Source organism: Dryobates pubescens, chromosome 7 (assembly GCF_014839835.1).
Source record: "Dryobates pubescens isolate bDryPub1 chromosome 7, bDryPub1.pri, whole genome shotgun sequence".
In the NCBI taxonomy this organism is placed as follows: Eukaryota; Metazoa; Chordata; class Aves; order Piciformes; family Picidae; genus Dryobates; species Dryobates pubescens.
This window is the reverse complement of record NC_071618.1, coordinates 984,305-1,008,962: the sequence shown is the minus strand read 5'-3', so window position 1 is coordinate 1,008,962 and position 24,658 is coordinate 984,305. Positions and strand designations below refer to the sequence as shown.

The window sequence follows — 24,658 nt, the reverse complement described above, 5'->3', positions numbered from 1 at the left end:
TTGATGTTGCTTACATTCTAGTTTGGGGACCTCAGGTGCAGATAGTGGGGAATCTAATTGCTAGTAGGCAATGCTAAGCAAAAATGTAAATGAAACAGTTTGAATAACCAATAAGAGAAAAATTCAGCTTGGAAAAAAAAAATAGACATTTTAATTTTGTTTTCAATACAACAAATTAAGAAGCAGCAGATGTTTATTTTCAAAATGCAAGTCACATTAACATCATCATATTCTCACACAACAGATTCCACCTGCTGTGCAACTCATCATCTTGTGGAAGCATTCTTAGTAATGTCGTCGCTACTGTAGTGGTTTCATTTGGGCAAAACTTACTGCCAGTAAGGCTTTGCACCAGTTCACTACACAGTGCTGGTGGCAACCACTGCTCTGGCAGACCAATGTTACAGACTTCAATCCTTCCATGCTTTATGTCCATATCTACTTTAACATCAAGCACAGAATCTTTATAGACCATGTTACAACAAGTGCTAATACTGAACTTTGGTGTCTTTCCATACACCCACTCCCAGTTTTGTAGTTCTTTCACTCTGTTATTAATTCCAGGAAGCAGAACCTCATCAGCTGGATTTATTAAGGTGATATGATGATCTATTTGGTGTTGCGTAGCATATTGTTCAGCAATGGCATCCAGGAGCATCTCACAAGTTAAGCTAGGATCCTCTTCAAAAAGATTTTTTACTGAGGCAGGCACACTAGGAGTGGCATTGCTTTTTAGTCCTTTGTAAGGACTTTTTAGTATAGAAGATAGAACAAGCTTATCTGCATTACAGAGTAAGGTACAGTGGTGATAAGCAGTAGTCCTTCCCAACTTTGCAGCAGTACCTGAGATTTTGTACTGCCTGTCCAACAGGATGTCGTATCTGTCAGTGACATGTACATCTAACTGGGGGCGCAAGGCTTTCAGTGCCTTCACAACTAATTTCAAGTTTTCCATTCGTTCATATTTTTTCCTGTTTGTAAAGAAAGTCAAATTGATATTGCCTAAGTCATGGTAAACTGTCCCTCCTCCACTTTTTCTCCTGGCTAGTTTTATATTTTTTTGCCTCAAGAGCCTGAGGTTGCATTCCTGCCAAGGATTCTGATGTCTTCCCATTACCACAGCAGGGGAATTTCTCCACAGGAAAAGAACCTGTTGGTTCTCTAAATTCATGTGGTCATGGATCCAATCTTCCACAGCTAGATTTTCATAAACATCATTAGAAACAGACTGGATAATGAGGCCTCCACTAGTTGTGCTTCTGAAGCCAGCTTTTGGAGTCCTGAAGATGCAGGACAGCTGGAGGCAGTTCTTTAATGACGACTGCAGTACCATGTTTTTAATAACCAGACTGCAGATAGGTGGAATTATTGATCTGGTAAAGCTGAATGTGGCAAATGCACAACCCACCACTGTAACAGAAATGAAATGCTAGTGGCAGTCATGATGCAGTCACAACCTTTCCAAAGCAGCAAACTGATCCGAGTTACATGGCATGTTTCTCGAAAGGTAGTGATGCCATTCAACCCCTCGTGTGTGCGTAACAATAAAGCTGAGGGTGTAGAGCAACTTCTTCTCAAGTCTTTGATACCTAGAAGATCAAAGGAAGAAATGGAATTAAACTGCGTATTTTCCTCTCACTCAGTACAGTCTTGCAAATAGAATTATACTCTGTGCATGTTGCTAAGTCTGCTTCTAGGAGTCCCAACTTTCTCGGCTTTGGAGGGTTTTTCGTCATTGATTTGTTAATCTCCCGAGCTTATTGGGTCAGTGAAACGCCAGCCAGGCGCAAGGCGTGCTGCCACGGGACCCGCAGCGCCGTACTGAATGGCGAGGCGAACCCCCGCGCAGTCACACGCGCGGCCATCCCGGGCGCCATTTCGTTCTGGGCGCAGCTGCTCCCTCAGCCACGGCGGCTCCTTTCGGGGTCATCTCTCTCCACACGGCAGCCCGAGGGGCAGCAGGCCCCGTTGCCCGGAGGGCGAGACCGCACCGAGACGACGCGGCCGGCGGCCGCTGTCCGCCGCCCCGTCCCAGCCCCCACCGACCGCTGGGCGCGCGCCGGTACTTACAACGGGAAGGGGAAAGGCGAGGCGGCGTTCGAGAGCTGCAGGCCTCTTGGCAGCATTGGCTGCCACTCGGCGCGTCCGGGAACCCCTTCCGGTTCCCGAGGTCAGAGGTGCTGCGAGGCGCTGCGTGACCCTTCCGCGCGGGTGAAGTCCAGCAGGAAAGGGAGCGGCAGAGGCAGCGGCCCGTGGCTGGGGTAGGGATGTGTGCGGGCTAACTCCGCTGGGGTGAGGGGTGTGCTTCTCACAGCGCAGCCAGGACGTGGTACAGCTGGGAGCCGCTGAGAAGAGCGAGAACGATCAGCTGCTGTGCTCAGTAAGCTGCTGTGTATCTAAGTCAAGTGTCAGCCTGGTAAAAAGAACCCCACCAAACGGCCTATGGCAAGAAGTTGTACTATGGTAAAGTGGCATTAAAGAAAAGTGAACGATATAGACTTCTACTGCCTTTGCCAAGGCATCGGATCATGCTCATGAGACAGACGTACACCAGGAAAAACAGACAACTATTGCGTGTAAGACTCGGCTGTGCAGTTCCTCACCCCAGGATATTCTGGATGCTAGAAACTTTCATGAGGCCTTTCCAAAAGGGGACTGAACAAGTTAAATGCACAGTAGCGTGTGAAATACATTGAAGCTATCCATAGTATTCATGAAGATAAACTAAATGTTGATAGTCTGATGCATTAAGAAGCTGTTAGTGATCAAAGACCAGAACATGAACAATGTATTGCATGCAGCAGATTTTCTTTGCATTGATTTAAGCCTTTCTGAAAGCCTACTGAACCTTCTTCAAGGGCTGTTGTCTGTATTTAAGCTTACACTGTGGAACAATGTTCAGTGCTTAATAGTTGAAGTTTTTATTCACAGTAGTATATGTAAGGGTGTTAAAAGATGTGCAGTTTGAACCCCAGGTTTTCTGAAGCAGAGTCTCAGGCATCAAATCTCACAAAAATAATAATGGTACAATAGCAGGGTCAGCTCAAGATGAATGCCTCTGGAGACAGACTCTCAGTTATATCCCTGTGCCTTTTAAAGCCTCACAATCTAGGACAGAAGTGGTTTGTGCACTTGTTCATGCAACGAGTGTGTATCTTTTGTCCAATCAAATTGTTTTAACAGTTACTTGTTCTCCTCGGTAACTGGAGTTTTTGGTACAGGTGACTTTACCTACTTAACACAGTTTCACAATCTCTCTTTCATTTGCACCTGGAACCCATCTGTCTTCTGCTGACTCCAGGTAGAATGCTGTCTTTCTTACTTTCTTTGAATTATATAATTCCTTTTCCTTTTGATTGTAATGGTCACTCTAATTCCTATTCCTAAGCATACAATCTTCATTAATGTTTATAACGCCTCACTTGCTTAGCTCAGTTACACTATATCAGAGTCATGCAAAACTACTCCCAGGCATTCTTGTAACTAAGAGTTGAGTTTAAGTTCACCAATCTCTAGGTTCCAGCTTGTGGCCTACTGTTAATCAATCTAGCTATTCATGCTAAGCAAGTTAGCTACTAATGCTAACCAAAGCACTTCAGATCCCAGCGTGGGCAAATAGATGCTGTATATCTCTTGCTGGTGTATATGTATTTAGAAATGATACATCATATGCTTATATTTTCTATTCTCCACCTTTGAGTCTCAAGGCACAGAGACGTTGTAGAGGAAAATCTTGGTACAATGGCTTGTTAGAATTCAAATAGGCTATTCCTCTTGAACAGCTACAGGCAGGCAATTTTTCTTTCTAGTTCTAGGAATAGGTGGCTTGGGAAGAAGTGCCAGGTTGATACTCTTTATCCAGATGAAACAGTGAAATTACTTGGCTTTGGCTTGGGGCGTGTAATGGCAGTTTATGTATTTGCTTTACCAATAAAGGGAAGTATTTATAATGTGGCCCAAATTGCCTTTACCTTGCAATTGAAGAAACAGTCCTAGAACAGCTCTATTCCCTGGAAGGTAAAGGAGAAAATAAGGTGGATAAGGGTGAAAGACTTCTGAGATTAAAGATGTGCGCTTGGGGTTGTTTCCTACTGAAAAACTATGAAGAGCATGACACTTCCTTAACCAAACTCTGAAATGTGTGGCTGCAATAGGGCAAACAGAAAGTAAGAAACCATCACCACAGCTATGCTTGTGATGATCAGTGAGAGAAACAGACTCTAAAAGGAGCCTGATGTAGTGTGTGCCCCAGATGGTAATCATTTTAAGCAGTTTGAGATGATCATAACTTGCTGCTGAATAAGATTCATGATAACTTTTCACTGTGGTGAACTATTCTATTTCATAGTGTAAAAAACATTGGACTTTGATTGTCCATAAAAATGTGCTGATTGTTATATTCAATTTAATATTGGAAAAATAAACTTTTGAAGAACTTGGAAAAATGCAAAAGTGAACCTGGCCCACTTCAATGATGGTCAGAGAAAGTGCAATGCAGTGAAATAGGTGGCTTCTGATGTTACTGAAAGGCAAAATGTGGGACCATTTGTTTCCATTTCGGTACTTGTCTCTTAGAAATTTGCAGTGTGTCCTTTTGCCTTGGGGTCTAACTAAAATCATACTGTGAGCTAGTGAAATCCGTGTTTTTCTAATTGGAAATTGTGGGCCTAACCAAGGGAAGTCTTGGGGTTTTTTTTGATGACCAGAACTTGCTAAAAAATGTGGTGTGCCGAATACGAGGTGGACGAGTAAAATGTGATGGAGCACTGGAGCAGGCTGCCCAGAGTGGTTGTGGAGTCTCCTTCTCTGGAGACTTTCAAAACCTGCATGGATGTGTTCCTGGGCAACCTGATCTAGGTGAACCTGCATTAGCAGGAGGGCAGCGGGGGTTGAACTAGATCTCCAGAGATCCCTTCTGATCCCTACCATTCTGAGTTCCTGTAAAAGTGTCTTGGGTCTGTTTCTGATACGCTGAAAGATAAAATACACATGGAACAATAAATATCTTTCCTGAAAAGAGGCTGTTATTGAGGAGAAACACATTAAGATAACTACAAGTATTCTGCCAATGAGCAAAAGTATGAATTTATTTCTCTCTTTTCTCAGTCTAGAGAGGACTGCATTGTGTTGGAAACGGCAAGATTTGGAGAGTGAAGTTAATGTAAGAGAGGGAGTGCAGAGCTATATTGATGCCATCTTCTATGTTAACCTAAATAACCTTTCTGGATTGGATTTTTAACATTTGTCTCAGCTACTACTGTATAAGTTACATATCTCCAAAATGTAGCAGTTAGTATTTTTGCTTTTGAAAATAATCTTCTGTGTGGTTTTCATTCTCTCTTTGATTAACAAAGCTTTGTTGATTAGCAAAGCAACTCTGCACATTACCCAGCAAATCACCATATAACATTTCACTCCTAAAATGAACTTTCATGAAGAATAATATTGGTAAAGTTGTGAAAATCTGAAATGGTCTTTTCACATCTCTTTTGGAGATAAAAAAAGTATAAGGCAGGGTCATCTTTGATGATTTTCACCATACCAAAGTCAGAAAGCAAGACTTAAAAGAAGTGCAAGGTGGGGAGAGGAAAAAGACTTGTTTCTCTTGCTGTTTTCCTGCAAGTTAAAATCTTCCAATTTCCTCTCTGGTTTCGGTGAGGATCATATTTCAGAGGTATTACCCACTCTATCTCCAAACTGGAAAACTCTATTCATGAGTGCTTACGGTTGGCAGTTAGCCAAAAAACCTTGTCAGCAGTATCTCCAGGATACAAAATCTGTGTTACTCCCTAACGGGGAAGAGAGTAGTACATTTTCTCTGATTTCTCAGCTTGACTTTTGGGCTTACTTAAAGCAGCCTCACTCAAAGACAGTTTCTATCTGTGCCCAACTCTGCCAGGCAGTAGGAGTCACAGGGTTCACACGGCCTTGTTGCCTTTTTCTCATTGCTTCTCACAAAGTTACTAGTCTTCATATCCCTGTCTGTGCTATTCCAAGAGCAAACGTGCAGCTAGAGGTGCTATAAATAGTAACTCCAATCTTGGAGTGTAAGAAAATACAAGTAATTTAATATGATTTTGTTAGTGGAATAATGAAAAGCATAATTGGCCTTGAATACCTTGATATTTTAACTTTACACTGTTTGTGAACCACTCAATATGTTAGTCCTGACATTAAAAAAAGAGAAATTTATACAGACTGGGTTTTATCATGCGTGTAAAGCGAATACTTGACACCCTCAAGAAACGAGTATCATGTTAAAGGTAATACTTATTCTGGACATTACAGCTGGTACATATATCTTACAAATCCATATGTAAATTAAATGGGGTTTGAGAAGGAGATAAGATTTAATTAAAGGAAGGCTATTTTCACAAGGTTAAGTCTTTCTTATCTAACATCTGTTTTGTTCTTGTCAAGCCAGAGAGATCATATGGCGATTGCTGGGAGTTTTTGTCTGTAAAAATGTCTCCTTGGATATTAGTTTCTGTAAGAGATGAACATAATTAAAGTAGAGGTGTTCAGCTGTGCTCCCTGAGCAACTTGTCTGTCCCAGCTGATGAGCTGTGGCAGTTTTAGAATACCAGTCTTCTCTCCTGGGATTGAACTGACAAGGCATGGCTGCTTGCCTTTGTGAAATCTTCTGACCTGTAAGCATTGCTCATGCTGCCTTTCCCTGTCTTTCTGTGAGGCTTTCAGATTAATCAAGGGTGAGGGCTATGCTGCGCAAATACAGGTGGGCCCAGGGAGGTTTGAATTAAAGGTAAAGGGTGCTTGAAGACTGAAAAATTCCTCTCAGACCAACAATGGGAAGTAATTTTTCATACATCAGAGTAGCCAGTTTGTGATATTCACCCACCTCTTTGTGTCCATCCCCAAATAACTATAAAGAATGGAACTATTATTTGAGGAAGTCATGGGTACTTGAAGGTCAAGGTCTGGAGAGAGTATGTCACTTGAGGAGAGGCTTGGCTTAGCTGCCCCTCCAACAAAAAAGCCATTAATACATAACAACTAGTGACTTGATATTCATTTGTACTTAACCCCCCCAAAGAAATATATTGTTTATTGAGGAACTATGCTAGAAGTCATAAACCTGATAACTGAAAGTTTAATTTTCATAGGCAAGTTATTCAAGAACATCCCAAGATGAAACCAAGTAGATGAATAGTTAAAATTTCTATGAAGGCAGTGCTCATAAATATTTATCAGAATTAATGGAAGAAAGGTTTCACTGATAATTTGGTACAAGGTTTTACAATGTGTAACTTTAAATTTTATTTTTTAGGATTATTGCTAACCTCTCATTTGGTCTCTAGATTTTTGTCATACACACCTGTAAGAACAAGAGGTGTTATGATCGTCTCTGAGAGCAAAATTAAAGAGAATTACAAGTGCGGAGACTGCATGCTCGCTACTCAGGGCGGGCTTTTGTGCTGGTACTGTTCCCGAATTTGGTATGTCCCTGGCGGCTGCTTGGCTTCTGTCCTGTAGGACTCCCAGCCCAAGGAAATGGGACAGCCTCGCGGGGAGGAACACTATTAGAATGTAATGTTTACGGACAGCTTTTCATTCAGGGGAGAGAACCGGAGTAGGATTTTCTTCACAACCATCCAGACTAGCCAAGGCTTTCACTCAGCTATCTGGAAGACAAACCGCCTCCCTCCTTAGTAGTGCTCCCGTGTGGAGAGCTTCGCCCAGAGGCTAGGAAGGGAGAAGCCCGCTTGTGCAGAGGCCCGCGGGCTGTCCCCAGGGCTGAGAAGATCGTCCCGCCGCGCTCCTCGGGCAGGCGAGAGCGTTCCGCAGTCTGGCGGAGGCCGCGCGGCTGCCCGCCGGACGTTGCCAGGCGGCCAGAGGACGCGAGGACAAAGCTGCCGTTGGGGCGTGGCGCCCCCCGCGGACCGGAGCGGCGGGCGGGCGCGGAGGCAGGTGAGTGCGCGTGGTCGGCGGGCCGGGCAGCGGCGCCGCGGTGCCGCACCTGGCCCCGGCGGCCGCCATGAGCGCTCGGCGTTTCCCGGGGCGCCGGAGGGGGAGAGCAAATTGTCGCCCGAAGGTAGAGATCGACAGGACTCGCACCGGTGCCCCCCAGGGTGGAATGTTCTCCGAGCGGTCCGGGGCGAGGGATGCAGAGGGCTTTGGTGTCGTGGGTGCGGGCATCTCGGGTACTGTCACCGCGTACGCTGTGAAGAACAAGGGGGAACGGAACATCTTTAATTACTAAAATACCTGGAACTGAAGAACAGTTTTTCAGAGTTAGCCAGTTCAGAAACTTAGTACTACCTCTGAATACTTTTGGTCGTGCTGCAAGGCCTGCTGCGAGTGTCTTAATTCTGCAGGAAGCTTGGAGTGCACCTAGTGCGACTTTTTATTCCAGTTGCAAGGGATAAAAGGATAAAAAATTCAAAGGATGGTGGAGAAATGTGTCAGCCGCCGTCATTAAATCTTACCACTTTATGGCAAGGATAAATAATAGTTGTTTTAGATTCCTGGAAGACCTTAGAGCAGCCTTCCAGGGGCTTGAAAGAGTACCTGCAGGGGAAGGTAGGGGAAGACAGGGAAGGACTCTTCAAGATGTGAAATCATATGACAAAGGGTAATGGCTTTAAACTAAAAGAGTGTAGAATGTAGATTAGATGTAAGGTTGAAATTCTGTACTGTGAGGGTGGTGAGACCCTGCAACAGGTTGTGGATACCCCCTGCCTGGAAGTGTTTAAGGCCAGGGTGGATGAGGCTTTGAGCAGCCTGATCTAGTGGAAGGTGTCCCTGCCCATGGCAGGTGGGTTGGTTGACCAGCAGATAGAGGTGGTTCTTCCACTTCTCCCCCAGAGTGCTGTGTCCAGGTCTGGAGCCCTCAATACAGGAAGGAGTGGGTCCAGAGGAGGGCCATGAAAATGATCAGTGGGCTGGAGCACCTCTGCTAGGAGGACAGGCTGAGGGAGCTGGAGTTGTTCAGCCTGGAGGAGAGAAGGCTCCAGGGAGACCTAATCACCACCTTTCAGGACCTGAAGGGGGCCGGCGAGAAGGCTGGTGAGGGACTGTTTATGAAGGCCAGCAGTGATAGCACTGTAGTTTGCAGTTAGAAATGTTTAGGAATTAGAGAGTTTGGATGTTAGGGAAAAATTCTTTACAATGGGGGTGGTTGAGCACCACAACAGGTTGCCCAGATTGGTGATGTGGGCCCCATCCCTGGAGGCTCTGGGCTACCCAGTCTAGGTGAGGATGTCCGTACTTACTGCAGGGGGGTTGGACTAGGTGACCTTTTGAGGCCTCTTCTAACCCAGGTGATTCTAAGATATTTCAGATCTCTTCCAACCCAAACCATTCTGTGATACATAAATATTTTTTGCCACAAGTTGTCTTTCTCAAATTGAGTAAAAGTAGTATTGTGAATGAGCAAATAGTATGTGTTCTATCTGTGAATTTGAATCCTCAGTTCTTAGCAAGGTAATGAAGGTACAGACAGCTTGCAGATTTCTCTGTGCTGTTGTCTTGCTGGAAAGACTAGGGCAGTGCATAAAACTGGAAGAAGCTGTGAGTACCTCTTTCAGAGAGAACTGAATATAAGGATGGGCTTTACCTTACTACATGTCAGTAATGATGATGACTCTAATAGAAACATCTAGGCTGTCTCTATTGTTAGAGGTACTCCTATGGCATCAATAATTTTAGGATTAATGCCTCAAGAATTGCTTTCTAAAATATTTTTTGTAGATATTAAAATTTAAGTCAGCTTACTTTGAAACAAAAATATCATTTATACTGGTGCTTAAAAACACCCTGAGGCTGGTGGTCAGACTGGTGACAGAGATTTGAATCAGATGAGGCAGAATGTGGTAGGGAAATAGCTCATTGAACCAGCTGCTCTATTTTTCTTGAAACTCATGAATGTGAGCATGGAGAGAAACTGTTGCGGTCATGCTGGTGATAATTTCCTGGATAATTGAATGTTGGGATTCTCTTGTTAGACCTGTAGGCCACTTTCCGTACTGTAATAAAAGCAGACAATCAGGCAGGTGCTAGGGTGCTTGCCAATCCACCCTGTGTAGTCAGTCTTTCACTGACTCATGTCACTCATTCCGGTGACCTTACTTTATCGCAGTTATTCTGAGAAAGCTGCCAATGAACATCCCATCTTCTTCTCCTTTTTTGTAGTTCAAAGTGTTTGTGGATTTTGAGTAGAACATAAGTAGCACTAAGTTGATGCTAATTAGCTCTGTATCCCTCAGTTCAACTAAATTGAACATACTTTGAACACTTACAAATATTTCAAGCTGTGTTCTATATTTGAAGGAGTGCTGATAGGGATTGTTCAGAAGTTATGTCCACATTTTGCATTTTCACATAATTCCTCTATTTTGATATAGCTGGAATACAAAACCAGGCTTTTCTGTGTCCTTCTGTGTCTACAGTGTTAAATGTTATCATTCTCCTTCCCAGTTAATATTGCTGCAACAAGTTGTCAGGAGTGGAATGCAGTGATATGACAGGAGTGAAGGTTGGTTGTGCTTTATGATTTTTTTTTTATAGGTCTGTGTATTTTTTGGTAGTGTGGTATTGGTTTTTGAGTCTACAAAGCCTTGAGGTATTGGTAATTTTGTCTGTTTACAGACTATTATTGTATAGCATTGTGAGCAGAACTGTAATTAGTTAAGGTGCTCTAATGATAATTCCTGCCTGTATAAAGCAGAGTAAATTGCTAAACTGCTATTTTTCCATGGAAAAACTCTTAATTTTGTGGTCTAAATATGGTTTCTTTGAGTGCTTGCCATAAATTTCTTGGTTATCCAAGGGAAGATGAGGGGTGAAAATCATAGAATCATTTAGGTTGGAAAACACCCTTAAGATACGATATAAGGTTGGTTGCGTGGAGCAACAAAACCACTTCTGGTGTGGCCAGTTACTGGCTTGAGGGTGCAGACACATCTTGCACTTCAGTTTTGTCATTTTAAATCTTTTTGTACATTCAAATGTACAGTAGGACTTAGCCTCCCTCCCCTTAATTAGCATTCCTCTTCCCACCATGTAAAGCAGGCATCATTGTGAACTTTCTCCAGTAATAGCAGAACTGTATTCTCCCCAGATGTTGTAACTTAATAAAAGGGCAGGAAACCCTAAACAGGGAGTTACAGATACTGTCTTTACTGCCCTTTGTGGATGCTTTCTGAGGTGTGGTGGGGATTTTGTTTGGTTTAAGCTACTTTTCCACTCAGCCAATAAATAATTACCATGTTTCCAGGCTTATAACTGTGTTTTGTTGTTAACTCAGAACCTGTATCAGAATTGTTGAAAGCATAATACCAAAATTACAATAATTTTTTTTTTCATTGAATCTCCTAATATATTTGTACACCCAATGTTAACTACTACAGGATGTTACAGGACAGAGCCCACCTAGAAAGCTTTTGTCACAAAGCATCTTTCACATCTTCCTAAATAATTCAAAATGTATTTTTATGCACTGCTAGTACCTGAAAAAAAACTACTAGAATCAAGTGAACCTCATAGAATTCAGTATTCAGAGATACTGAATTCCCATGCATTACAGACTCAGCCTGCACAAGCAGTGGAGTTTCTGCACTGAATTTCACACAGTATCACACAGTATCACCAAGGTTGGAAGAGACCTCGAGGATCATCGAGTCCAACCTGTCACCACAGACCTCACGACTAGACTACGGCACCAAGTGCCACGTCCAATCTCCCCTTGAACACCTCCAGGGATGGTGACTCCACCACCTCCCTGGGCAGCACATTCCAATGACAAATGACTCTCTTGGTGAAGAACTTTCTCCTCACCTCGAGTCTAAACCTCCCCTGGCACAGCTTGAGACTGTGTCCCCTTGTTCTGGTGCTGGTTGCCTGGGAGAAGAGACCAACCCCTTCCTGGCTACAACCACCTTCCAGGTAGTTGTAGAGGGCAATGAGGTCACCCCTGAGCCTCCTCTTCTCCAGGCTAAACAATCCCAGCTCCCTCAGCCTCTCCTCATAGGGCTTGTGCTCAAGGCCTCTCCCCAGCCTTGTTGCCCCATTTTATCCATGTCTTGATTAGGCTGGGGTTTTTGAAATCTGAGGGCTCATAAAACTGAAAAGCATTATGAGGCAGTAATGCTCCTTTGTAATTGAGATGTTACAGTAAGTTGATAGTAGCAAAACAGTTACCAACTTCTGGTTTTTTTTACAAAAAGGACTTTTTTTTTCCTTTTCTCTCTTTTTCCCCCCCCCGAAAGGCAATATTGTTTCTGGGTGATTTTTAGTCATATATTAATTATTTGATAATTTTTAATTAATAATTGATTGCTATATTTCTGCTGGCCTTTGCTAAGTATGTGTGAAGGATATGGGCCCATCACAGAGGATGATTGAAGGACATTCCCAAGATTTAACAAACCCATAATGAGTAATTTTTTGGAACTTGAGGCCAGGCCTAGAGAGAAATTTCCTCTCACAGTAATATGGGAGAATAATTGTAGTGGTAGCTCAGCTGGAGTTAGATTTTAGCATAAGTACTAAGCATCAGATTCTCCATTGTTCAGTACCCTTCAAAAGTAATCTGTTCAGTGCCAGTAGCGTGCATATTCATTTGTGAGTAACATATACTGATTTTTCTTTTGTTCAATGTGAATTACTAATTATTATGAAGTACCCCTGATAAATCCTTGACTCCTATCACATCCTTAAGATGAAGTAAAATGCTTGCTTCCTCCTTGTCCTCATAGATTGAAGATCTGAAGAAGATAAGTGGTGAGCTAAGGCAACATGTCATACAACTGCTAGATAAGAGTCAAGTGGACAGATTCACCTGTAAAAATGATAGTCTGTGTAAACTTCCTGTAATTGGCAAATTATCTGAGCAACTGGAAGAGGAATTGTTGTTGAATACTGCTGACAAGGAGCTTGAAGAAGCAAAGGTATCTACTTAGAAGAATTAATATTGCACAGTGATATTTCAATGTTTGCTAATATTATGGAGAACTGGGTGATATTTTGACCTTTTGGGTTGCATTTCTAGCTTTCAGCTCTGCTTTGAAGTGTATTTGATGGGATGAAGGAGGAATAAGTTCTGGTCACTGGTATTTTTCTAAGTGTAGCATGGTATGATGATTAAAATCACAACTGCATTTGGAAATAGTGTAATTTCAGTGAAAACTGCTTTTCATTTTTAGTGACCACCGGTCACCAGTGGCGTCCCCCAGGGATCAGTTCTGGGCCCCATCCTCTTTAATATCTTCATTGATGATCTGGATGAGGGGGTTGAGTCAGTCATCAGTAAATTTGCAGATGACACCAAGTTGGGAGCAGGTGTTGATCAGTTAGAGAGAAGAAGAGCTCTCCAGAGGGACCTTGTCTAGCTGGACATATGGGCAGAGTCCAACATGATGGCATTCAAGAAGTCCAAGTGCTGGGTGCTGCGCTTTGGTCACAACAACCCCATGCAGAGCTACAGGCTGGGGTCAGAGTGGCTGAGAGCTGCCAAACAGAAAGGGACCTGGGGGTGCTGATTGACAGCTGGCTGAACATGAGCCAGCAGTGTGCCCAGGTGGCCAAGAAGGCCAGTGGCATCCTGGCCTGCATCAAGAATAGTGTGGCCAGCAGGAGCAGGGAAGTCCTTGTGCCCCTGTACTCAGCACTGGTTACACCTTGAGTACTGTGTCCAGTTCTGGGCCCCTCAGTTTAAGAAGGACATTGAGACTCTTGAATGTGTCCAGAGAAGAGCAACAAGGCTGGGGAGAGGCCTTGAGCATAAGCCCTATGAGGAGAGGCTGAGGGAGCTGGGATTGTTTAGCCTGGAGAAGAGGAGGCTTAGGGAAGACCTTACTGCTGTCTACAACTACCTGAAGGGTGGTTGTAGCCAGAAGGGGTTGGTCTCTTCTCCCAGGCAGCCAGCACCAGAACAAGGGGACACAGTCTCAAGCTGTGCCAGGGGAAGTTTAGGCTTGAGGTGAGGAGAAAGTTTTTCACTGAGAGAGTCATTCATCATTGGAATGTGCTGCCCAGGGAGGTGATGGAGTCACCATCCCTGGAGGTGTTCAAGAGGGGATTGGATGTGGCCATGGTCTAGTAGTCATGAGGTCTGTGGTGACAGGTTGCAGCACTTGATGATGCTTGAGGTCTTTTCCAACCTATGATTCTATGATTTCTCAGGGTAATGGACAATCGCATTGTGTACGTGTCCAATTATATGATTTAGTAGTAGTGGAGAAAACATATTTGTTGTTTACAGTTAGTGTAGCTATATTCTTACATCTTTAGCCCTTAGGTGTGTTATAGATGACTCCTGGTAAAAGTTTTTGGCAACAGTTTTATTGGCACTAAAAGATCTTAAAAAGGTAATAAAAGGCAATAAAAGCAAGCAAAGCAACCGGTTGGGTGTGCGAGGGTACGAAACTTTGCCCCACAGCAGCTTTACTATAGCTTTCTTCATCTTGTATAGTTACATCATCTACATAAGCAAGCTTATGCTAAATAGAAGGCAGGCATATGATAATGAGTCTTCAGAAGAGGTGATCAAATCCCTTCTCCCTACGTTCTGTGTGGTAGGGGTCAAAGCATCCGCTTGCACGCATGCTCAGACCTCCAGGCTTCTTATCTAAGGAAAACAGATTCTCAGTTCTTCTCCTCAGCCTTGGTGTCTCCAATTAGCCAAACACACTGTCTCTGGTTAAGTCTGTAAAATATGCAGCTCCCCCTTTGTCCTCAAAACAGGTTCCTGCAAGCTCCTGACCCCCAGTCCCAGTGCACTCTGAATTCTCTACCTGTAACACAAATCACAGAATCACCAGGATATTCATAACAGGTGTATGAATGCTGTCCCTCTTTTCAAACATTTCTCAGTAAGAGAAATGGGAAAAGGTATCTCACTCACCTGAGACTAACTCAATTATGACTACTTTTCCTAATCCTGGACTGTATCCAAAGACAAAACTTTTAACTGATTCCCTTATAGATTAAGTTTATTGTTACTGAGTAATTTTTTAGTTTATTCAGACTAGGAAATGTGTACAAAATCCTTCTTTGGACTAGAACAATTGAGCTAAAGTGATGGATTTGCACTAATGATCATAAAAAATGGGTGTATCTCTTGCTCTCAAATTTTTTTATGGCAGATTCAAATTCAGCACCATCAGAACAAGGTAAAGAAACTGGAACACACAGTGAAAACACTGAAGTTTGTGAGCTAAATATATATCTCATTCATATATATGTAGCTAAGAAATCAAATAGTTTCTGTGTGAAATTAATTCTTGTACAAGTGAAATGCTCTTGCTTTGTTTTCACTGATATCAGGCAAGTTATAGAATGGATAAACAAACATGTTTTCATTTCTAGTTTTTAGTGTCTGGATGGGTGAGTATTTGTTTCAGTTCTACAGCTAGCCTGTAATGATTTTGCTTTTGACAACCTTAATAATTTTTCTTACAAAATTGCATACAACTGTTTTGAGTACCTTGTAAATGACTTGCACAACAGAAAGAAGTAACTTTATATTTGCAATTTCTATCTTAATATTCTGTCTTCTTTCAGCTGTAACAATACTGTTGGAATATTTTGAAATACATCCAAGGATGCAATTGTTAAATTAACATTTGAATACGTTAAGTAGACTCATTCACTTGTTTCCACTGTAAATTGGTAGGGAATATTTATATGTATTCAAGATAATATCTTACTGTAATTTAGAATTTGTCTGAAATTTTATGGTAGTGGGAGAGGTGTGGGTTTTTTTCTTTTCTGTATAAAATATTTGAGTTATGCCACAGTCCTGCAAAGACCTGCCCCCTCCAGAAAAAAACCAACACTCTGACCATGTAGAGTTTAGTGCTCAATTACCCTAGAAAGGTTTCAGTCCTTCAGACAGAAAGTTTGGGATTCAATTGCTAGATTTACTGAGATATTTAGATGCTGCATTTATAACTTTTGGGGGATTTAAAGACCTTCTTCTGTATATGTATTAACAAAAATAATAAATTTGCAGAGTGTAGTATTCCCTGCATACTTAATTTTTCATGAATCCAGGTACTTCAAACAGACAGATTGCAATGGAGAGGAATTGATTGTGCAATTTTGAACTTTGGAATTGCAGTTCATCTTCAGAATCTGTTTTAGACTCCCACATCTTCTGGGATTTCAGCTGTACTTTCTTGCACATTATATCCCTTTCAGAGATTCATCTTTCATGGATCTTAAGCAAACATAGTGGCCTCATTTCTTGCATATTTAAAAATTCATTAGCTATTCCAATAAAAATGTACTTAATTGTCCTCCTTAGTTTTAAACAGATATATTTCAAGTTAAGTAACATTTGTCTTTTGTGTCCTTTTCTGTCCTGTTAGACTGATTTTAGAGGGACATTCACATGTAGTCTGCAACATAACAAAAATGAGAAAATACATTCAGAAGTTACTTTTTAAAATGAATATTTAATTAGATGTCTGCTTCATTTTCATTTTGAAGAGTATGTTTATCTATTTCACATTGAAGTATCATTCCTTCAAAATGTTCCATTTCAGTGACTGAATTCTCTCATTTTTGCACCTGTAGGTTTTTTACAAACAGAAGCTGAAATAAAGCAAGGGAAGTCAGCTTCAAGGCTTGATGCCTTTCTTAAGACATTGGAAGGGGACAGAGACTACTACAAAAGGGAGACCGAGAATTTGCTGAAGATACTTAGAGACACATTTTTAAGTTCTAAGTGAACCTTTCCTTGTGGCAGCATGTCAAAAAAATCGCCATCTGTTCAGGTGAGCTTGGAAAATACTTTGGAAGTTGCAGAATGCATGTTTTAAAATATTGGTTTATTTTATGCTAAATTACCAAAGCCATAACTACCAGGAAGAAAAATGAACTGATTATAAACAGAGGGATGTATAAGATGAGAATGGGCCAATAATGTGAACTTAATTGCTGTTTTACACTGCCTTCTAACGGTTGATGACAACTGCTTACATTAAGTAATAATTAACATGATTGTCAGTACTATTTGTGGTAGACATTCCCTACTCAAAATAGATATCTATTTTAAAAAATGTTATGTGTATCTAGGATTTAATACTGAGAAAAGTACACGTACAGTTCTGACTGCCTTGAGCTGAGTAGGTTGAAGGTTTATTCATTTTCATAGACATTTCCAAACTGGGTATAATAAGAAAGCATATCAAGTTTTGTTTAGAATAGAATAGAATAAACCAGATTGGAAGAGACCTTCGAGATCATCGTGTCCAACCTATCATCCAACACCACCTAATCAATTAAACCATGCAACCAAGCATCCTGTCAAGCCTCGCCCTGAACACCCCCAGCGACGGCGACCCCACCACCTCCTCAGGCAGCCCATTCCAGTGGGCAATCACTCTCTCTCTGTAAAACTTCCTCCTAACCTCCAGCCTAAACCTCCCCTGGTGCAGCCTGAGACTGTGTCCTCTTGTTCTGGTACTGGTTGCCTGGGAGAAGAGACCAACCTCTGCCTGAATACAACCACCCTTCAGGTAGTTGTAGAGAGCAATAAGGTCACCCCTGAGTCTCCTCCTCTCCAGGCTAAGCAACCGCAGCTCCCTCAGCCTCTCCTCGTAGGGCTTGTGTTCCAAGCCCCTCACCAACCTTGTTGCCCTTCTCTGGACACACTCCAGCAAGTTAACCTCCTTCCTAAACTGAGGGGCCCAGAACTGGACACAGGACTTGAGGTGCGGCCTAACCACTGCAGTGTACAGGGGCAGAATGACCTCCCTGCTCCTGCTGGCCACACTGTTCCTGATGCAGGAACAGTTTCTCTGCTTTAACCTTACATCTCTTTATGTTCTTTAAGGGAGTGAGTTCTGATCCAGAAATTTTGAAAATATTGAGAGAATGTGAAGAACTTAAGTCAACACTGAAAAAATACGAGCGCTATGTGGCAGAAATTCAGGGCAACTTCACGGTTTTAAGAGCTGAGAAAGAAAAAATTGTCAATCTTTATGAACAGGTAACTTTATTTCTGTTTATATAATTAATTAAAATATCTTAAGTTGATGCACAAGAAAAAAAATCCTTTTTTTGTATGTGAAAAAGGAAGAAAAATGCAAAGCAGTTGTCCAATAAATAGAAAAAAGTTACAGGAATTCTGTTATTTGAATCTGTCAATTAATTACAAGTTTGTAAGAGCTGTTTTGAATTAAGAGTGCTTTCCCAAATCAAAGAATATATGCACAAATCATTACTTCATCTTTGATACTGCAGAGCTTCTGGGATGCTCTGCTTTACCAGCTGTATGATACAGCAATATATTACATTGTCTATTCCATATTTCCGTTCTGCTGCTGTTTTCAAAAACAGGCACAGGAAGAGATTTCCCGACTTCGTCAGGAAGTTATCAAATGTCCCAGAACTCCTAAAAGTACTGTTGTAGTTCAAGCTATATTGAGACGTGTGGAGACAGAAAGAGATACAGCACTGTCTGATTTCCAAAGGATGTCTACAGAACGTGATAGCCTCAGGGAGCAGTTAAAGGTTTGATTCGGCGTCCCCACCTCCCCAGTTATTTTAACATGAAAACAAGTGATGCAATTGAAGCTGCTAAAGATTTCTATTCTAATCTTGAGAGTTAATTGCATTCCATGTCTGCAGTGAGTTCAGACTTGTTCTTGTTATTTGATACAGATTTCTCAAGAGACTGCGTTTAATGAAAAGGCTCACTTGGAACAGAGAATTGAAGAGCTAGAAACCGCTGCTGAAAATGTAAGGGAGAATGATTATTTATGGAATTGTAAATGTAGTACAAGTGGTTAATCCTGCAGGACAAACCTGACTGCTTTCTATCATGATACAGCAGGCTGAGAGCAGTGGATGTTCTTTATCAAGGCTTTTGACATGACTTTTGCATGGTGTTCTTGTATCCCTTCTGCCCACCCATCTTACTGTGGTCTGGACTGGTGGGCAGTTAGATGGGGAAAAACTTCATTGGATGGTCAGTCTCAATCAGGTACCAGTTAATTTGGCCTGTTAACACAGAACACCACAGAAGTTTGTTCTGAGGCCTGTCCTGTTTAACATCTTTATCAGTGACCTGAAGGAGGCCACAGACTATGTGCCCATAAACTTTGCATATAACACCAAGGTGGGGAAGACTGTTGATATATATGCTCAAAAGCAGGGCTGTCATCCACAGAGACTAAGATAGGTAGGAATAATGGGTAACAGGAACCTTGTGAAGTCCAGTAAGAATGAATGCCAGGTTCTGAATCTGGGAAGAAGACCCACTAGCACCAATACAGATTGGGAACCAATGGGTTTTGGAGCAACACTGCTGAAAATTCAGGCTCTGGAGTCCCTGGTGTACAGCAAGCTGTGCATGAGCCAGCAGTGTGCCATGGTGGCAAAGAAGGCCAAGAGTGTACTAGGCTGTGTGAACGGGACGTGGCCAGTGGCTCAAAGGTAAGTGATTGTCCCCCTTTACCGCATCTGGAATACACTACATCCAGTTTTGCCACCATGATACAAGAAACACGTTTCCAAACTGAAGTGGGTTTAATAGAGGGCTCCCAAGATACTTGAAGCTGCAACACCCTTCTGAGAGCAGACTGCTGGAAAAATCTCCCAAAAGGGCAAAAACGAGGACCTAGGAAACTACAGGCCAGTCAGCTTCACATCTGTCCCTGGAAGGGTGATAGAACAGGTCATTCTGGAGGCCACCTCTAAGCATGTGGAGGAAAATAAGATTATCAGGAGTAGTCAGCATGGATTCACAAAGAGGAAATCATGACCATCGTGATAGCCTTCTGTGAGGTTGTGGATGAAAGGAGAGCAGCAGAAGTTGTCTACCTCAACTTCATCAAGGCTTTTGACACTGTGTCCCATAACATCCTCATAAGTAAACTTAGGAAGTACGGGTTAGATGAGTGGACAGTAAGTGAGGTTGTGCTCGCTGAACAACAGAGTAGAGAGGTTTATGATCAATGATGCAGGGTCTAGTTGAAGGCCTGTAGCTAGTGGTATTCCCCATCGGTCACTACTGGGTCCAGTCTTGTTCAGTATCTTCAGCAGCAGCCTGAATGAAGGGACAAATTTTACCCTCAGTACGTTTAATAATGATGCAAAGCTGGGAGGAGTGGCTGACGCCAGAAGGCTGTGCTGCCATTCAGTCAGACCTGAATAGATGGAAATTTGGGAAGAAAGGAACCTCATGAAGTTCAACAAGGGCAAGTGTAGAGTCCTGCACCTGTGGAGGAATAACTCCATGTGCCAATATAGGTTACAGATTGACCTACTGGAAAGCAGCTGTGCAGAGAAGGACATGGGAGCATTGGTGGATGGCAGGTTCACCATGAGCCAGAAGTGTGCTCTTGTGACCAAGAAGGCCCACAGTATTCTGGGGTGCATTAAAAAGAATGTGACCAGCAGGTTGAGGGAGGTTCTCTTTCCCCTCTAGTTTGCCCTGGTGAAGCTGCACCTGCAGTATTGTGTCCAGTTCTGGGCTCCCCAACTAAGGAGGGACAGGAAACTACCAGAGAGAATCCAACAGAGGGTCAGTCACAAAGATGATAAGTGGATCGAAGCATCTTTCTTACTGGGAGAGGCTGAGACACCCTGGGACTGCTTAGCCTGGAGAAAATTGAGAGCAGATCTTATCAGTGCCTATAAATAACCAAAGGGAAGAAGTCATGATCATGGGGCTGGGCTCCTTTCAATGGTGGTCAGTGATTGGGCAAGGGACAGTGGGTACAAACTAGAACAAAGGAAGTTTCGCTTGAACTTAAGGAGAAACTTCTTTTCTTTGAGTGTGATAGAGAACTGGACCAGGCTGTCCAGAGAGGTTGTGGAGTCTCCTTCTCTGGACACTTTCAGAACCTGCCTGCATGTGTGTAATGGGTTGGGGCAGATCCCCTCCCCACCACAGGCAGAAATAACAACTCAGACAAACGGATTGCAAAGGTGATGAAAGTTTAAATAGAAAGCAGTGAATGTTACAGAAAACCCAAAGCGCAGTGACAAAGAAAGATCCCATCCCCACCTGAGGGTGCATGCAAAACCCCCAGGGCTCCTTCTTCCCCCTCCCTCTGCTGGGCTAGTCTCAGCTGGCCAGGCCTGAGACTGCCCATCCCCCTGTGGCCTTGGGCCTAATCAGGCCCATGGCCGGGAGATCTCTCCCCCAGTTACCAAGTCTCGGAGAGGGAAGGAAAGAGGAAGTGCCAGACTCCGCACTGGATCTTATAGTGGTGCAAAGAATTATGGTAGGAAATACACAATTTCCTGTGTCCATCCCTCTGGGCTGGACTTCTGGACACAGGAAGTGAATGCACCAGGGGGGCACCCAGCTCAAACTACAACATGCCACCCCTGTATTTCATACCATAATCTTTGCACCCAAACACATCATCAGATCAGAAAACTTCTGATGACATGTCCGGCAGAGTCCATATCTTCATCTGGGCGTCCACTCAAACAGTCTCTCATTCAGGCTCAAGTGTCAGTCCATTCCAGTTGTTCTTCCTCATGTGATGGAACCTCCCAGCGACGCAGTCCTTCTCCTGCAGTGTGAATTCCTTGTGGACTCCTTGGGACATCCTGGTCACCTGGAAATACCTCACAACTTCTCAGCCAAGCCTTTACTCTCCTATTCAGCGGCAAATTCTCCACCCCTGGGGCAGGCCAGTCGGAACAATCCGGCTCCGCCAGTCGGAACAATCCGGCTCCACGACTGCCTTTTTCAATCCATCCAGGGTGCCGCAGCCAACCGCTTTCACGCGGACCAAAGCTACACGGATGCATGTCAGAGGCACTCCGCACCCCCCGGCTGGGCGCTCGCGTACCGAGGCAGGACAGCATCCGGCTGCACAACCTCCACCCCCGGAAGAGGGAGGAGCTGCGCCACAGCCCGCTGAAGAAGCAGGGAGGCGGAGCCAGGTGCTCGGCGCCATTTTCGGAACACGTCCGAAAACGCCAGGGAAAGATTTACAGCTGCCGCCGCCGCCTGAACGCAGCCCGGCTCGGGCGGTGCCGCCGCCGCCGCTTGAACGCGGCCCGGTTCGGCCCCCGCCGTCTCTGTCGCCGCGATGCAGAGTCCGAGTCACCTCCACCAGTCGCTTGCCCGCTCGCCGCGGGTGTCCGCTCCCCGCAGCGGCCGCGGGCCGACCACGCTCTGCTTGCCCCTGCCCCTCCTCCGCTCCCTGCCGCTCCGCAGAGAACGAGGAGAAGGCAGGTCTCGCCTTCTTAGGCTACTCGAGCATTCTTAAGCTACCCTGGGCAGAAAGTCACAGAAAGAACCACCCCTCGCTGTTCCCAAACAACAGGAGGGACTTCCATGCCATCAGCCACGCACCAGCTATCCTTCTGCAGCCCACAGGAGTTCACACAGTCGCCCCGGTAACACAAAACCTGAGCCCCAACTTTCCAAACCCAAACCGACGCCCAGACCTAAATTTAAACTCTCCATCTTTTGCAATCCGAGCTGCAGTTGGCCCCACGTTGGGCGCCAAAAAAATGTAATGGGTTGGGGCAGATCCCCTCCCCACCACAGGCAGAAATAACAACTCAGACAAACGGATTGCAAAGGTGATGAAAGTTTAAATAGAAAGCAGTGAATGTTACAGAAAACCCAAAGCGCAGTGACAAAGAAAGATCCCATCCCCACCTGAGGGTGCATGCAAAACCCCCAGGGCTCCTTCTTCCCCCTCCCTCTGCTGGGCTAGTCTCAGCTGGCCAGGCCTGAGACTGCCCATCCCCCTGTGGCCTTGGGCCTAATCAGGCCCATGGCCGGGAGATCTCTCCCCCAGTTACCAAGTCTCGGAGAGGGAAGGAAAGAGGAAGTGCCAGACTCCGCACTGGATCTTATAGTGGTGCAAAGAATTATGGTAGGAAATACACAATTTCCTGTGTCCATCCCTCTGGGCTGGACTTCTGGACACAGGAAGTGAATGCACCAGGGGGGCACCCAGCTCAAACTACAACAATGTGTTCCTGTGTGAACTGATGTAGGTGAACCTGCTTTAGCAGGGGAGATGGACTAGATGATCTCCAGAGGTCCCTTCAAACCTCTACCATCCTGTGATTCTTTAACTGGGCTTGTTCTGCCTATAGTAGAGGTGGCTTAAGGGGCATACAGGTCCTACCTGCCAGTACTCATCCAGAAGTCAGAAACAAGGTTTTCATAGCAGTGCCTAGTGGAAGGATGAGCAGCAGTGGGCATCAGTTGAAATGAGAAGGGTTCAGGCTGAATACAATTAAATACTTCTCTCATTTTAGGACAGTCAAGCAGTCCCGAGCCTTGGGGATTTTCAAGACTAGACTAGACAAAGCCCTGAACAACCTAGCTCAGAGCTGGCCATGTTTTGAGCAGGAGTTTTGGCTAGAATACTCCTGGAGTCCCTTCTTATTACCTTATGTTGTATATTATTAAGACCTGATGCTCTAAAACTAAATGTAATTTTACTGCCCCAGCAAGTCCTATTTATAGAGTTTTGAGTTACTTGTGTGTACAATTTTTTGCTAAGGTGTGGTGCTAAAACAGAAAATTAAATCATTAATAAAATGAATCTAAATCTTAAGTCTTGGTAGAACTTAAATTTTAAATAAATAGATTAACATTGATTTCTGTAGTATATCTTTCTTATAGATCTTGTGGTTATAAATTGTGGCTCATTTTCTCTTCTCCCTTTAGCTTTTTAAATTCTACTAGGTTCATAACTCTAGTTCTGAGGATTATAATGTTAAACTGAGTGCATCTATGATGAAGAATACACTGTAGGCTTAAATAGCTCTGAGTACTCCAAGCAGTAAGTTATTTATAATCACATACTTGACATATGATGTGTAGTGAATACTTAGAATAGTCCTGTTTTAGGACTATTCATTTGGTATACCTTAAGGGCAATACATCAATATAAAATTAATGGCATTAGTACCGAAAAGCTTACTGCGTACCAAAGGCTTGGTAATGTTGTATCTTGAACAGGGATTTCTCCCTTCATGCACTCACAATAATGGTCTATGTTATGTTATGTTGCACTGAAAACTGTTAATGTTGATCAGTGCCAAACATTTTTTCCCATGGGCATAATTCCAACCTAAAATTTACATGAAAAATGAAAATATTCCTAGAGATCTGAAAGACAGGAAATTGATTGTCCTTCAGAGGAAGTAAAAATCATATTTCATCTTTTTGCTGACAGTAGACTTGCAGTCAAGCCCTGAGTAATGAGATTCTTGGGCATTTTATCTTCAGTTAAAGATTTGCGCCAAATACAGAGTAGAATTTGAATTAATAGAAGTTCTATTTATAAATCAGCTCTAGTTCTGGCTTTTAATATTTAATTGTACTTGTAGTTAGACAGTGAACGGTTAGAACAGATGTCCAAAGTGGCACTAATGAAAGACACCATTGATTCTCTGCAAACTGAGATTAAAAGATGGACAAGGAGAGCACTGGATTCTGAAGCTGAGCTGAGCCAAAAGAAAACTGAATATGCTTCACTTAGGTAAGGAAAAGTACGTAATTGCATTAGTTTGCTGAGTAACATCAGCCTGTGGTCATTGGTTTTCATAACTGTTACATAACTCAAATGGAAAGGAATTTACAATAGTTATGAGCCATCCTTCTCTTTGGAGTGAAATAGTTTTTCTCATTGCTTATTTATATATAAATATTCTTGGCTTTTGGGTATGCTGAAAACCATCTTCAGTGAGAAACGAA

General features: G+C 43.3%; 2 protein-coding genes across 2 annotated transcripts in view; one reads left to right on the top strand and one right to left on the bottom strand.

Moving 5' to 3' along the window:
• Window positions 1-197: 197 nt before the first annotated feature.
• LIPT1 (lipoyltransferase 1) lies at window positions 198-1,579 on the bottom strand. Its single transcript, XM_009910130.2, has one exon. It carries the CDS (start codon window positions 1,331-1,333, stop codon window positions 212-214), a length of 1,122 nt encoding a protein of 373 aa, XP_009908432.2. The 5' UTR covers window positions 1,334-1,579; the 3' UTR covers window positions 198-211.
• Window positions 1,580-9,915: 8,336 nt separating this feature from the next.
• TSGA10 (testis specific 10) overlaps window positions 9,916-24,658 on the top strand; it is a 35,446-nt gene continuing 20,703 nt past the window's right edge. Inside the window, 8 exon segments of the mRNA XM_054163169.1 lie at window positions 9,916-9,969; window positions 12,717-12,908; window positions 15,105-15,174; window positions 16,543-16,739; window positions 17,801-17,956; window positions 18,307-18,480; window positions 18,631-18,708; window positions 24,292-24,443. Coding sequence (XP_054019144.1) covers window positions 9,916-9,969; window positions 12,717-12,908; window positions 15,105-15,174; window positions 16,543-16,739; window positions 17,801-17,956; window positions 18,307-18,480; window positions 18,631-18,708; window positions 24,292-24,443 — 1,073 coding nt within the window.

What these genes read in the sequence shown, in the direction of transcription:
- LIPT1 (XM_009910130.2), bottom strand. Translation starts at nt 1,333, where the DNA reads ATGGTACTGCAGTCGTCATTAAAGAACTGCCTCCAGCTGTCCTGCATC.